The sequence below is a fragment of the Crocodylus porosus genome, unplaced genomic scaffold (genome assembly GCF_001723895.1).
Source record: "Crocodylus porosus isolate Cpor-Errol unplaced genomic scaffold, CroPor_comp1, whole genome shotgun sequence".
Taxonomy (NCBI): domain Eukaryota; kingdom Metazoa; phylum Chordata; order Crocodylia; family Crocodylidae; genus Crocodylus; species Crocodylus porosus.
This window is the reverse complement of record NW_017728906.1, coordinates 38,437,651-38,452,717: the sequence shown is the minus strand read 5'-3', so window position 1 is coordinate 38,452,717 and position 15,067 is coordinate 38,437,651. Positions and strand designations below refer to the sequence as shown.

Below are 15,067 nucleotides of genomic sequence, written 5' to 3'. Positions count from 1 at the left end.
GAATAGCAAGATTTTGGTATCATTTTGGCTTTCAGAAAAGGATTATTGAGGCTTCCTTTTTCTGGCTTGCTATGAGTGTGCTTTTAAATCATCGGATTTAAGATTTTTTTCAAAACGGTGTCATCCTATTCATCTCCCCAAATGTCCCATTGATTAAAGGAAGTTTAAAATGTGTGCAGTACTGGATGAATATTTTATGTATCTCTCTGGACAGAGATAACCAGAAAATCCTTGCCTTCTTGCACTAGTAACGGACTTGGTCTGCTGCTGGCTTCCTGTGTTGCCAGTTTTTTCTTGGCTGGTGCTAACCTCCCATTGCTGCCATATTGGACATCAGTTTGTTTCTTTTGGATTCAGGGGAATATATGGGAGGCTTCCGGTGGCTAATTTAACACCTTTAAATTTGTTCGGCTGTTAAGCATAGGCTGCATAATATAGCGGATAAAGTATGTGTGCGCTTTTTATGTTTTAAAGTTATTGAGCTCAAATCCAGAAGACTGTAGTTTTTTATTAAAATATTTGTCAGGTCTTTTCCATCAATGCTATTATAGATGAATTCTTACTCATTTTCTAAAGTGAAAAATAAAAAAGCGATACCTGAACCAAATTCTTCATGTGAAAACAGCTAAGTTAGAAAAAGAACAGTTTAGCCATATGAAGGTGTGATGTCTATAAAAACAGCTTTGCTAAAAATGGGTTATTCATGCCCTCTTCCAAACTATTGCTATTTTATCCCTGTGTAGTCTTCACCACTTGGCAGTTAACAAAAATGTTAAGAAATGTACAGTCTTATACAATTTACGGTAAGTTCAATCAGTACTTCTCAAATGTAAAGGCACATATTTTATCCATAAGGCAACAGACTTTACTTAATGTCCATGCAAACTTAAACGTGTTAAATTAGCCACTGAAGTGTTCCCATATCATTCCTGAAATCCAGTGGGAAACTATTGAATTGAAAAGGAAAGAATGAAATATTTATATAGGAGCTGTAGAATTTCAACTGTTACCCTAGTTCACCATTTCCCAAGCTTTTGAAAGCTGAGCTGTCCCCTTCTCCCTCCCACACCCTTTCAAGTTAATGAAACAAAACATGTTACCCTTCAGCTTCCCCATGTCATGTTAATTTATATACCTTCCGTGCCCCCAGTTGGTCCAGGTGTGACCCCAGGTGTGACCCACCCCTTGGAAGTATAGACTTCATAATATATTTCCTCTTTATGTATTCTTCTATAAGTTGTAAAATAGTTAAATGTTTACTGTATGGCACAATGCAATGCTGTGTGAAGATGTCTGAATGGCTTTGAACTGAAAAGCTGGACTTGTTAGCCTGGAGTGTTGTAGTAACATGTCTTTGTTATTTTTGGTACCTGAGCTAGTACATGGCACACTGCATTATGTCTTGAAGATATAACTTTAGTATTGTAATTGAAACCATGGAACTGGGGGAACTGGCTGCCACTGCCACTACCATCTCTTGCTGACCTTTGGGCAGGGAGTCAGAGTCACTTCTGTCCTACTCTGGCTGGGGGCTATTCAGGGAGCCAGGTTCAGCCACGGACAGTGGTGGTGGCACACACTTTCCTCTTCTAAGCCCCTGCTCCCTCCTAGCCCTTCTTCTTCACCCTTCCCCCTCCCCCCTGCTTATGCTCCTATGGTTGGGAGGAGGTGGTGAACGGAGGAATTTGCATGCTGCTGTCTCTGGCTGAGCCAGGTTCCCCACTCAGCTGTTCCCTGCAGTGTGGAGCAGGAATGGGTCAGGAGCAGCTATGGGGTGCTGTGACTTCAAGCTCCTATAGACAAACCTGAATTACATTTAAATGGGGTGCTTGGGTATTGTAGCTGTGACAATGCAGAGTACAGTATGTATGAACTAACTGTTTGAATGTTTATAGGCTCCTTAGGTTTTGAAGCTACCATTGTTACTCTTGTGATCAAACTAGATAAGCCTTATTTTATTTCAAGTGTACCAACATGGGATAAAAATAACCTTCGTGAGCTACATTGTAGTTGAAATCTCTTGGTGCATACTGAGTAAACTGGTTCTGATTGTACGAATTTCTTTAAGGGTTGCAGCCGAATTCAGTTAAAGAAGGGTCACCTACTAATGAGACTTATTTGTTAGTTTTCTAGAGGTGTTGTATATCTGGCAATTACTGTTGGCACCATTTTCATTGTTACTCTCATAAGTGGTTTTTCAGTTCTGAATATTCATCCTTCAGAAGTGAGATTGTAGTTTAGTTTAAAACCCAAAACTTCTAAGGGAACAGGTATCTAGTATTTCTCATGCTGCAAAACTATAAATATATTTTGGGTTGTTTTATATGGTCTGTAATCTGTGTATGCAAATTAAGTACAAACTAATCAAGTTTCATCTTAATTTTCTCACTCACCTGTATCTATTTGTAACTGTATTGTTTTAACTGTAGCACAGCTAATTTTATTTTTTTACAATGAGGCAAGTGTATGTCTGAGATATGAAATAAACCAGTTTCAGAAATGTGTTCCATTTAAGATCATTACCTAAGTTTCCTGAGAAATATGCTTCTAAACATGAGATGTAGACCCAGCTGAAAACAATGAAACAAAAATCAATTTGGAAGCAGATATGCTCTCTGGAAAAAAAAAAAAAAATGAAACATAAACTTATCACTTTATGAATATATCTTTAGGTCAAGGCAAAAGGAATACCTGGATACATTTACTCAAAAAGTAATAGTGGTTTATTATTTATATTATTGAGGCTGTTGGCTTAGCATCAGTAGTTAGGTTGTTGTTTTAACATGGACTTCAAATGGGGTATAAGTTCCTTTTGTTTTTTCCTTTAAAAGTTGATGCCAGTTAATGTATAATTTGTGTGGCTACTAATGTAGATGTTATATAGTTTATTTTCATAATCCGTTTTGCATTTAGGAATCCGTCCTGTTGAAACTTTTTCCTTGATAGTCCTAAGCTGCATCAGTAGGGTTTGAGTAATTGTGATAGTCTAGGGACTATGCAAGAAGCAAGTTTTCTTGGTGATACCTTTTATTAGACCAACAGTATAATTGGGAGAAGTGTTAGATAAGCTTTCAAGGCCAACCTGAAGAAAGATACTTTGTACCTGAAAGTTTGTCTAACATCTCTTCCAACCCTACGTTGTATTGATAGAAAATTTTTAATATATACCTTTACACAGTTTGGTAGAAAGAGAGAGTCCCTGCTATATTTCATAGAGTGGACATTTTAAAAAAGAAATTCTTGGCTTTAGAATCATTATAATCCATTATAACTGAAAGTTCATGCTGTGTACATAAATGTTGTTGGTTGGTATGGCTTGGGTGCACATAAAATCTTTTCCATCAAGAGTTACTATTTTCTGTCATTTTTAGTTTATAAAAGAGAAACATTCAGATCCATCTTTACTTATGTTTCCTGCATCTGTTCATTTCCTCTTTTCATTCACTTCCGTGACCTGACCCCCCTTCTCCAATGTAAAAATGGGAAGATTAATTGTTTGACAGCAGAGGGGCTTGGGGGTATTAAATTTGCTTTGTATAAAAATTCATCTAACAAACGAAAATAACCTATAGCGATAAAAAGTTGAACCCGTAAAAGGTAGCATTTACCTCTCTTTAAGGTACTTCTCTTCTTTAAATGTCACAGCACTCAAATCAACTCCCTCCAGTCTTTCAGATGGAAAAGGATGGTAGCCTTTCCATCACTTTTTTTCTTCTGTACATAATCCTGAAGGTAAAATTTATGCTTATGGGTGGAGGAGTTGAGGAATGCTGTTGCTCATGGTGGTGGTCATTTCTATGCTTTTCTGAGTTCCTGCCATGTTATCTTAAAAAAAAAAAAGGATGCTTTTAACTTATGTAACAATAGATTTTTATTTCTGAGCTTCCGACTTCTGATTGGGTCATATCAAATCTTGTGGTATCATTTTGGGTAGTTGAGCCATTCTGGGCTACCGCATCCTGGAACTGAGAGTCTACAATTAATATTTTAAATTGTCATTTGTTATCAAGAAAAAACAGCTCGTGTAATGGTTTATTACCATCCTAATTTTAATGGCTACTTTGTATAGTAGAGTAAAAATATTTTATTAATTCATAAGTTAAAAGTATATTAATTATTATGCAGAGTTCAACTCTGTGGTTGACTGCTCTTCCAGGATAAGTGCAGGCGGTCAGAAAGCCCAAGGCTGAATTGATCCAAGTTTTGCAGGTTAGTCTAAGCTGCATAGATTGAATTGATAAGAAAGTGAACAGACATTCACTTCACTTTTGATTTTGGAAATGCAGCCACATTCCTGCCGTGGCTCAGGCCAGAAGACAGAGGCAGTACAGGATGCCTCCCTGTTCAGTTGGAGCAGACAGCTTGGGCCAAAGCTAGCCCACCCACCCTGTGATGGGCAGGGGGGAAGAAGGGGTTCTGGGGGAGCTGCAAAGTAACCTGGCATGCTGGGGGATTGAGAGTTAACCTGAATGTGGAGGGGATCTGGAACAAGTTCAATAAACAGATTTAACAAATCATTTAAGTCTGATACTACATCCATCCGGGTTTATCTTAAACTAGTTTCAGTCATTTTGAAAGCAGTTTATATGCACTGAGCTTCTGTTGTATTACAGATTTAAACTGGTTTCCGTCACTTATAAGCTAAATATAGAGGTTCAAAAAACTTGAAGCAAAGTAAGTTCCATCTTTACTGTTTTTTTTAAGCTGCCTAGATCGAACTGGTAACAAACTGAATTAATGTTCAGTGTTTGGGTGGCCAAGACAGGCAGAAACCTGCACTGACCCAGCCCTGGAGCACTCATGTGCACCACCCCTCATCACCAGGCTGCCTAAGGCTGCTGAACCAACAGCCTGGGCTTGATTGGTAGCTGGGGTCTGTGGGGATGGTGGGGGGAAACCACGGCTCTCCTCCACTTCTAGTTCCCAGCTCTGCCCCTTTTGCAGCCATCGGTCTCCGGGATGGGGCTGCAAGGGGGGGGGAACACAGTGACCTGACCCCTCACCCACACTGGCCCCCCAGCTGGGGTCTGTTCCATGTGTAGATAAAGCACTTGGGATATGGGGGTTTCATCCACTCTGCAGCTTGAATCGGGCTGGGATTGCCTCAGCCCTCTGCCTTTGAGAAGGGGTGTGGGGGTTGGGGTAGGAACCCACCCCAGCAGCCTCTCATAGCTGACCTCTGGCCAGAATGGAGAGGAAAGCACCCAACTGGGGGGGTGGGGTTCATCTCCCCCCCCCCAGCTGAAGCCTGGCTGGGATCCTTCTGACCCCCTACCCCTTCCCTAGCTTTTGCCTCTGAGAGAGGGGTGGGGGGCAGGGGGTGGGGCTGCACTATTTCCCCCAGATGAGATCTGCCCAGCACAGAGGGGAAAGCACCCACCTGGGGCCTTTTTGCCCTCCCCCCCCCCAACCCCTTTGCAGTTTAAGCTGACTTGGGATTGGCCCAGCCCCACCCCTTCCTCAGCCATAACCTCTGAAAGGGATGGGGGAGCAGGGGCTGGGAGCACTGCCACCACCTTAGCCTGGCACTGGCCCACTTGGGCTTGTGTGAGGGTGGTGGGGCAGTGTCTTCCTTCCCCCTGCCGCCCCCAGAATATGATGGCTTGGGAAAGGAATGGGTGGGGCTGGGGGATCCCAGCCAGACCTGAGATGTGGGGGCAGTGAACCCCCCCAGTTGGTGTTTTTTCCCTCCCACACTGGGCAGACCTCATTGGGAGTGGTGAGGGGTATATTTCCCCATCTAGAAGGTGGAGGTTGGGGAGAGGGTGGGACTGAGCTGATCACTGCACAACTTGCTGGGCTGCAAAGGGGGCTGGGAGTGAAAAGCCCCCACCACAGGGGCGTTTTCTCCTCCTGTTGTACCGGGGCTAAGGGGGCCTGGGCATCTGCTCCCTTGCTCCCCATGTTGCTGGGCTGACAGACCCAGGCAGGAAGCAGGCTGAGGAGCTGAGGCTTTAGTGCCTCAGTTTTGTGACAGCTGGTGGGGGGCCGGTCTTGCTCTGTTGGAGCAGACAGCACAGCCTGGGGTTCCCAAGCATCTTGGGATGCTGGGGGACTCTGAGTAAACTTGAACAGGGAAGGGATCTGGCACAGAAGTTCCATAAACTGGTTTGACCGAAATCAGTTGAGTCTGATTCTACATCCAGCCAGGTTTATTTTAAACTAGTTTCCGCCATTTTGAAAGCGGTTTATGTGCACTGAATTTCTGTTCTGTTAGAGGTTTAAACCAGTTTCCAATCACTTAAACTGGTTTATGTGTAACTTCTGTCCCTAGCCTTCTCAAGACTGGTTTGCTTTCTTGTCATAAACTCATACAATTAAGTTGTCAATCTTTTATCTTTCTCCTCCCATAAACATTTTTCATTCATAAAGAACTGAGAAAGGAAACTCCATTTTGGATTGTAGATAGTTACTGTGTTTTGAAATTAAAATAAAAATTCTTGGAACCAAATTTAATATTGCTATAAATTTAATGCTTGCTGTCAAATTTAGAATGTATTGGCAAATTTTCTATATATACATTCAGGATCCTTCCTATAATGAACCCCAAATAACTGTAGGAAGTATCAGGAATTATACAACAGTACTTTATCTCATTGAAAATTTCTGTGCCTTCTATAAAACACTCAGTCCAGCCCCAGAAGAATGTAAAGTCAAAATATCAATATTTAAAACCAACGCCTTATATTTAAATGGCCAACAGAGGTTACTAAGGAATGGCATATACATCTTGGGATACATTGGCATTGCACATGCCTGCAACCCATACATAGATTTGTAGCAGTCCTTAGTTACAGTGCTAAATTGATATGTTATGGGCTTGAGATACAGGGTAGGACAGATTTTGTGTATATTTAAGTTATAAAAATGTACATTTCTAATACTCTGTGGGCTTTTATAACCATGAGAACAAAGTATGTTTGTTTACCATCTTGTTATGTTGCTTAACTGTTTTAAACAATTTATGAAAAACAAATAATTTTGCTAGTGTGCATGTGGATGGAGATTTATGGTGTGCTTTATTAAGGTCAGGTAGGCTAAAACGTTGCTAAAATCTGTTTCTTCTCTTTAAAAAAAATCCATGCATATTTTTTGTTTTGTGTTGAAAACAAATGTTTTGATGCTGCTTCATTTTAAAATGTTGAATAATATAGCAGCAATTTAATTCTAATCTAGGACCATAGTAAAAAAACAAAAAAAAATGTATGCATGACAGGGAAAAAAATTAAGATTCTGGCTTTAGGATTCCTATATGTAGCTAAGAAGCCTGGTTAAGAAACAAATCCCCTGCATCTGACCACCAAACCTAGATGTTATGAAAAATAGTAGGACATGAGAACAAGCTGCCCAAGGAAGTTACGGAATTTTCTTTGCATGGAACTTTTAGGATAGCCAGTAAGAGCCCTTGTCAATGTTACACTTTTCCTGTGTCCACATGACAGAAATTGCTATTAAGCTAGCTAAATCACACCTGTGTATCCATGTTATCAGCTGATTTTATCATTGGGGGAGGGGGTTGTGGTAATTTAAAACACTTCTGACATTAGCTCCTGAATTTCTTCCATGAGGATTTTTCATATTGTTTTAAATTTTCTCACATAGATCTGACTTGCACCTGAAAATGGGATTTTCCCTGCTTTGCAACAATTTCACCACCAGGTGCCACTTGGGGTCCATTGAATTTTTACTGCAATACTGCAACAAGACTCCAGGGGCTAATCATGCAACTTTTGACTGGTGATTTAGTTCCAGGTTCAGGCGGGGGGGCGGGGTGTGGAGAACCAGGAAAGCACAGTGGAGTTAAACGGGTTTTAGGTGAAGATATATATATGAGACAAATAAGCAACAGATTTGAGGCACAGGGTTAACAAAATACAAGATGTAGGGTTTCTCCAAGTATGAAGCTCAGATCCCATGGAATTTGAGGTTCAGGCACCCTAGTGGGGGTGGGATAAAATAGGTGAGGGGAAACCCCCTCTCTAGTGGGGATTCCCTTTTGCAAGTAACTCAACTCTCTGGTACCTTGGCCAGGAACCAAACCCAGGTCTTCTACATGGCAGACAAAAGCTGTATTACTGAGCTATCAGTGCCTTGGGCTGCTGTTTGCAGCTTCAGGCTCTATCTAGTATCTCTGAGATCCTTCATGTGCCATCTGCACACTGAGCTGCCCAGCTTCATGCGTAAGCGGGGCTAGAAAGAACCCGAGCTGCCTGCTTTGGTCCCTTTGGGACCCACTGCATGCCACTTCTGGGAGGGTAGGGGGCTGCAGATCAGGAGTAAAGGGCCCTGGCATTGTATGGTCAGGGCTGTGCTAAACTGTTGTATGTGGCCGTTGCACCCAGCTCTAGGGTGTATCTCAGCTCTCCCCATACACTGTTAGATGCAGCTGTTACACCCCAGACCTGGGTGCATATCTGTCATTCCAATGCACTGTTATATGTGGCTATTACCCCCCAGAGCTAGGGTTACCCCATGCCATGCCTCTGTGGCACTGGGGGACTCTCTTGGACACCCCTGACCATATGGGCTGGACCAGGGAGAATTTCCAGCTGTAATCCCAGCCCAAAAAACAGCCCAATTTTAGGAAAACCAGACAAAAAGAAAAACCACAGAGGCATGGCATGGGGTGGCCCAAGAAGGATTTCCATCTCTAATCCCAGCCCAAAATAAATTCCTTATTTGAGCCCATATACTTAATACTGTGGGCAGGGAGGGGTAGGGGGCTGGGACTGTCAGTTGGCAGCCTGGCATGCACAAATTGCACTTTGGGCTGGGCAAGACTCTGGCCAGAGATGTCCAGGAGAGTCTCCCGGTACCGCAGAGGTAAGCCATGGGGTGGCCCAAGAATGATTTCTAGCCATACTCCCAGCCCCAAATCAGGTTCCTTATTTGGGTCCATATACGTAGCACCATGGCTGGAGTGCTGTCGTTTGGCAGTCTGGCACAGCCCAACTGTGTTTTGGGCCAGGCAGGACTCTGGTCAGGGATGTCCAGGAGAGCCCATATATTTAGTACAGTGGGCATGGGGAGGCTATCAGTTGGCAGCCTCGCATGAACAAATCGGGCTTTGGGCCAGGCAAGTCTCTGGTAAGAGATGTCCAGGAGAGTCCTCCAGTGCCACAGAGGCATGGTGTGGGGTAACCCAGCTCTGGAGTGTAACAGCCGTGTATAATAGTGTATGATGAGGGCTGTGATTAAATGTTATATGTGGACATTGCACCCAGCTCTGGGGTGTATCTCAGCCCTTCCCATACACAGTTATATGTAGCCATTACATCCCAGAGCTGGGTGCATCTCTGCCTTCCCCATGCACTGTTATATGGCTGTTACACCCCAGAGCTAGGGCCACCCCACACCATACCTCTACCACTGGGGACTCTCCTGAACACTCCTGACCATGTGGGTTGACCCAGGAAGGATTTCTAGCTGTCATCCCAGCCCAAAAAACATTTTCTTATTCAAGCCCAGATACTTAATATAGTGTGCATGGGGGGCTGTGAGTTGGCAGCCTGGCATGAACAAACAGCACTTTGGGCCAGGCAAGACTCTAGTCAGAAATGTCTGGGAGATGTCCCCCACTGGCACAGAGTCATGATGAGTAGGGGGAGGGGAGGAGCTAAGAAAGATTTCAATCTCTAATCCCAGCCCAAAAGAAATTTCTTATTCGAGCCCATGTACTTATTACAGTGTGCACGATTGGCTGATAGAACAATGCAGTGTCAGATTTCACCACTCCAGGATTCAGCCAGAGTCACTCAACTGGTTTTACAGGTTCTGCTGAGGAATCTTAAGGTAATGGTCTGAGGGGGGGATGGGAAATGGTCCTCTTCAGTCCTACAGGAGGCACAGTATACAACCATCACACAGAGAACATAATCATGCTTTACAGCCAAACCACTGCCCACCCCAGCCCTGCCTATGTCCTTCACTCCCAACCTGAAGCCCCCCCACCTGCAGTTCCCCAGCCCAGCTGGTGTCCGTTACTCCTGATCCACAGTCCCCTGTATTCCCAGGGGGAGCTCGCATGTGGCAACCACCACCACCGCCACCGCACCTCACACACTGTTTGTCTGTGGCTGGTGGCGGGAAAGCCACAAGGGAAGCAGTGGTGGCTGCTGCATGCAAACCCCCACCCTTGGCCAAGCAGGCATGTGAGGCCTGCAGAGGGGCACTGCTTTCATATTGGTATTATTTTTGTAGTCTTTTGTCTCTAAGGTCAGGTGCTCTGTTGTCTGGAAGCCCAGTGGGAAGAATTCATAGAAACTATTAAAAATTCTAAAAATAACAAGTTTTTTTTTAACTAAAAAGTTAACCTTTTAAAGATTATTTTAGGTCCTTTTGGGGCTAGAAGCTTGTGTTTGGAAATGGAATTTCCCTTTCTACATGGGATAAATTAGGTTTTTTAGTACCATGAGACTGTATGGTAATGACTATAAAAGCCATTGTTTTCAGTGTACAGAAAAAGCTGTCACTTCCAGGAATTAATGTTACCTGCCCTGAAATTGGAGGTGTTGTTTTTGGATGGAAAATTTCATAATGGGAAGGTCTGGACTGGTTCAATATTTTTTCTTAAAAATATATATTTTTACTTGATGGTATTTGCAATGTTGGAATAATTCTTTGGTGAGAGAAGAATTAGTGGAAAGTAAGCAGGTGTTAGCACCAAAAGTGCACTCATTGCCTTCTCATCACAGAAGATTTATAGGTTTAATAGTACCTCAGAAAATAATTGACGATAACTTCATAAGTACTTGAGGTACTAAGGATATGTCTGTCTCATGCAGTGCAGTGCAGCATGGTACAAAGCTAGCTCTGAATGAGCTTATGTGTCTACACAGTGTAGTGCAGTGCTATGCAGAGGTTCTTGTGTGGGGTCCAGAATCAGTATAACCTCACTACTACAGTACCCCTGAACATGATATTAATGTGGTTATATTTCTTCTGCCAGAGCCAGCTGTTAACTTGAGGTATTGTAGTAATTGGGGTCACATTTACCTAATTGGAGAGAAACTGGTGATGACCTTATACTAATGATTATTCCCAACTGTGTAATACTTTGTAGCCAGGAAGAACAGATTGACCATATTAGGTAAAAAGCTTCCCTTTTAGAAAAGCTTAGAATAACCAATGAATAATAGCATTTAGTAGTAAATAGTACGTGGGTTTTATGGGTGTGAATACCTTCTGTCTTAAACTGGATTGTATGACAGTATACTGGGACTGGACAAGTGGGATGTGTCTAGAATTTGGTTATTTGAAGTAAATTACATTATTGCATTAATCTTTTAATACAAAGATTAATACGGGGGATCCATTTGTCCAAAAATGTCAGGGCCCTTAGCTCCTTTCTTCAAAGTCCTTAGCCTTTTTCACTGTTGGTTCACCTTAAAACAACCAGGAAGAGGGCAGGCAGCCTTTTTTGACAGGTCTGCCACAAAGTAGCCCTGCACTGTCCTTGAGTGCTGCTTTAATTGCCTTCTGCTTCCCAAACTGCTGTTCTCCTTTTTAATCCCTGTCCTGTGCTCCCTACCTGATCTATTGCTCTGCTTTCTGCTGCCTTCCCTGCCATTATGCTGCCTTCCCCTCTCCAGTCTGCTGCATGCCACCCAAAGGCTGCCCAAGCCACTTGTGGTACGTATGCCACAGGTTGGCCACCTCTGTCTTAAATATTTATTTATTTCTTTATTAGCTTTATAATTGTGCCCTATCTAGAAGGGTCAGAGCAGCTTATAATAAACAGTCCACAGACAAGATATCGTAATACCTGAGAACTCCAACTCCCCCTCTGTTTCCAATCGTTGCCTCCTTTTCCAGACTTCCCAGACAAGCAAACCCTCTCACCAGTCCCAACCATACTTGGTGACCACTACTCATGCCCAGATTACAAAGAATGGCATGCTTTTTTCCCTAGAATTCAAATTTGCAACGATTGTTACCAATTTCTTTTAATTGACGTTTCTGTAGTTTTTACTTGGCCTAACTTTAGAAAAGTTTCCTCATTTATTTTTTCTTTGGTTGTTTTGGCAGTCTCAAGTATATGAAAGGGATAACAAAACATTTTAATAAAGGAATGCCTACATCTCAAAGAAAAGCTTACTAATATCTACCTGATGTTTCAGGGCATCTCACCAGACCCTGTGAAATGGACTCAGTAATTTATCTCTTTAATTTTGTTTCCAGTAAATGTAGTTTCACTTTTCTAAAATTCCAAAAAGGGGCAAAAGCTAATCAGCAAGGAAGCTACCGAGATGACTGCATCTTTATACATTTTATTTCCTATATGAAAACTTTAACACATGCACCTGTACAAACAGCGTTATTCTGATAGTAGAGCACAATGGCAAGTGCCTTCTGTACACTGAAAATTGAGTCGTCTTAATTACTGATGTATGTTTTGGAGTGCATCTCTTTTAGCCAGCTGATTATCTCTCAGCAGTTTCAGCAAGGTCTTTTCATGATATGACATAGTAACGGTGAGTTCTACAGTTATTTTCACTTGTGACTTGGTTTGCCAGCACTCAGCTGAGAAATGGGTGTTCATTGTGATGAAAATGAATTATGCGTGATGGTTGCTGCATTCTCAGCAAAGCCTGACATGACTCTGGGTTCTAGGACCTGTACCAGGGGAATGTAGTACAATGTACCAAAGAACCCATTCAGTGTGGAAGTATTCATGTGCTTTACTTTGGCTTCATGCCTGAGTGTCAGGGTATGGTCACCAACAGCCTTGTAGGAAAGGTTTTGGCTTGAGGCTGAGAAGCTACAAAGGGAATTGAGTCACAAATTTAGGGTATGATAAGCAAGCAATCAGACCGGGGGCAGATCAAGTAATGGAAATACATCTGAGGTGGTGAAATGAAACAATAAAAGGCTAGTTTTCCATGTTGATTTAGATATTCTCATAAGAAAGTCTGTATGCACTAATATGCAGTTATGCATATTTCTATCTCATTTACTTAATTTTCCCCACATACAGGAAATCCATGCTTCTTTTTTGAAGTGGCTACACCAAAATGTAGATGCTGAAGGATTAATAAAATCCAGCAAGATGTCTCTTAAATTTATGCCATTTTACAAGCCTGAAATGGAGATAACACCATATCGAATGCCAGTCATCACTGAGCTGGGGGACTTCTCATCTGAGCACTTCAGTCTGGAGACATATCGACATAATCTGCAAACAAAGAAGCTTGGAAAGATTGTTCTGTTTGCTGAAGTAACATCAACAACAATGAATCTTCTTGATGGGTAAGATAATGGTGTAGACCGTCTTAGACAAGCATTTTGAACAGTGATGCATATATAAAGGAATAAACTAATCTCATAGTGTTGAGAACTAAGTCAAAAACTTCTCTCTTTGCTACATTTACTCTCAGTATGCCCTCCTTCCCCACCTCTCATACGTGTAACATTTGTCGTATATAGAATGTGATGTAAGGACAAATACTGACATTTGTTTTGAAATAGTAGTTAGTAGGTGGTAATACTATGGTTATTAGGAATTTATAGATATTTAAATATTTATTAGGATATTTATAGATATAGGAATTTATAGCTGTCAATTTAGATGGAAAATTTGGTGTGACAGCTCTTTTCCTGGTATTAAGATTTACTTATTTTTTTTCTTTTGTAGAATATTAAACTTAATTTGAATATTTTAAAAATTGCTTTAGATAAGCAGATCTAGGTGGCTGGCACTTAATATTTTAAAAAAATAAATAGCTATTGCTTTCTTTATAATTTTATGCAGGTTTTAAAATTCACCCTAACGTCCTTGTATGAAGAATTATTCACCAACATTTTGTTTTCAAAATGTTGATCAGAGATGAAATATTTTCAGACAGTATGTAAATAGCCTTTCTTAAATCTCTTTAGGGTGCCTTTGAGAAAAATAATTCATTTAAGATATAAAACAGAATTATGGAGTTACCAGAATAATGATAGAATTTATAGTCACCCCATCTTGGGTACCTTTCAAAAGAATCATGGCTCCGCTCCCCCCTGCTGCTGATGTCACCTCCATTGCTGCTGCTTCGGGGAGGGGAGGGAGGGGCAAGGCAACCAGAACTGGCTGCCCCCCCACTCCGTCCCCTGTGCCCGGCCATCATAGCGGAGCGCTGCCTCCTGTCCGAACACGTCTTCGCACTCTGGTTGGCTGTTTATTCATGCTCTGATTGTCTGACAAAGCATTATGGACAGATAGACAGATTAAGGCTTTTATAATATTAGAATATTTGACAGAGTAAACTAATTGGTTGGATGGAGTGTTTTCCTACGGGATACTGTTGCACTATTGTCCAGATATATTGTGCATTCCTACTTGCAGTTGTAACATTGGATAAAGAAAGCTCTTGAAAGAAGGGTCAATCCATATATGGTAATTCTGGCCTGCATATGAATTGTACTGTTTCAAGATTAATTTAACCTGGTCTTTTATTGACAAAGGTGAAAAAATAAAAGCTAACATCATCAAAATCACTTTGGCTGTAGTCATAGTTAGTGAGCAAGAACTGCTTCTCCTCAGTTATAGATTAGGTCCTATATAAATTGACCTTGGAATATACCTCCTTGTAAAGGGGTAGTTAGATACGGTTTTTAAAAATAGTCTTATTTGATGAGAGTAAGGCTTAAACTGAAATAGTATAAAACATCTAGTTTATATTGTTCATTAAATACTAGAATGTTAGTAGCTGAGGGAAGGGGGGCAGAGGGGTAAATGCATAGGTTGAATACATTTTACCTGTTTATAGTTTCACAGTTGGTAGAGTCATAAGGGACCTAAGCAGATCATCAAGTCCGACCCCCTGCCATGGCAGGAAAGGATGCTGGGATCAAATGACCCCAGCTAGGTGGCTGTCTAGCCTCTTTTTGAAGACCCCCAGGATAGGGGCAAGCACTGCTTCCCTTGGAAGTTGGTTTCAGCTCCTAGCTGCCCTGACAGTGAAGTAGCGCCTCCTGATGTCCAGCCTGAATCTACTCTTAGTCAACTTCTTGCTGCTGTTCCTTGTTACCCCTGGTAGTGCTTGGGGGGAACAGGGACTCTCCCATTGCCTGCTGGTCCACCTTG

General features: G+C 41.9%; 1 protein-coding gene and 1 long non-coding RNA gene across 3 annotated transcripts in view; one reads left to right on the top strand and one right to left on the bottom strand.

The window, feature by feature from the left end:
* Positions 1–15,067, top strand: part of HLCS (holocarboxylase synthetase) — a 189,085-nt gene that overhangs the window by 65,231 nt on the left and 108,787 nt on the right. For both annotated transcript variants that reach the window (XM_019528915.1, XM_019528912.1), the window contains one exon: positions 12,977–13,248. In XM_019528915.1, the coding sequence (XP_019384460.1) occupies positions 12,977–13,248 (272 nt within the window). The remainder of the gene's footprint in view (positions 1–12,976; positions 13,249–15,067) is intronic.
* The window catches only part of LOC109305811, a 13,969-nt gene continuing 12,616 nt past the window's right edge, over positions 13,715–15,067 (bottom strand). Inside the window, exon 3 of the long non-coding RNA XR_002099725.1 lies at positions 13,715–13,989. This is a non-coding gene — a long non-coding RNA (uncharacterized LOC109305811). The remainder of the gene's footprint in view (positions 13,990–15,067) is intronic.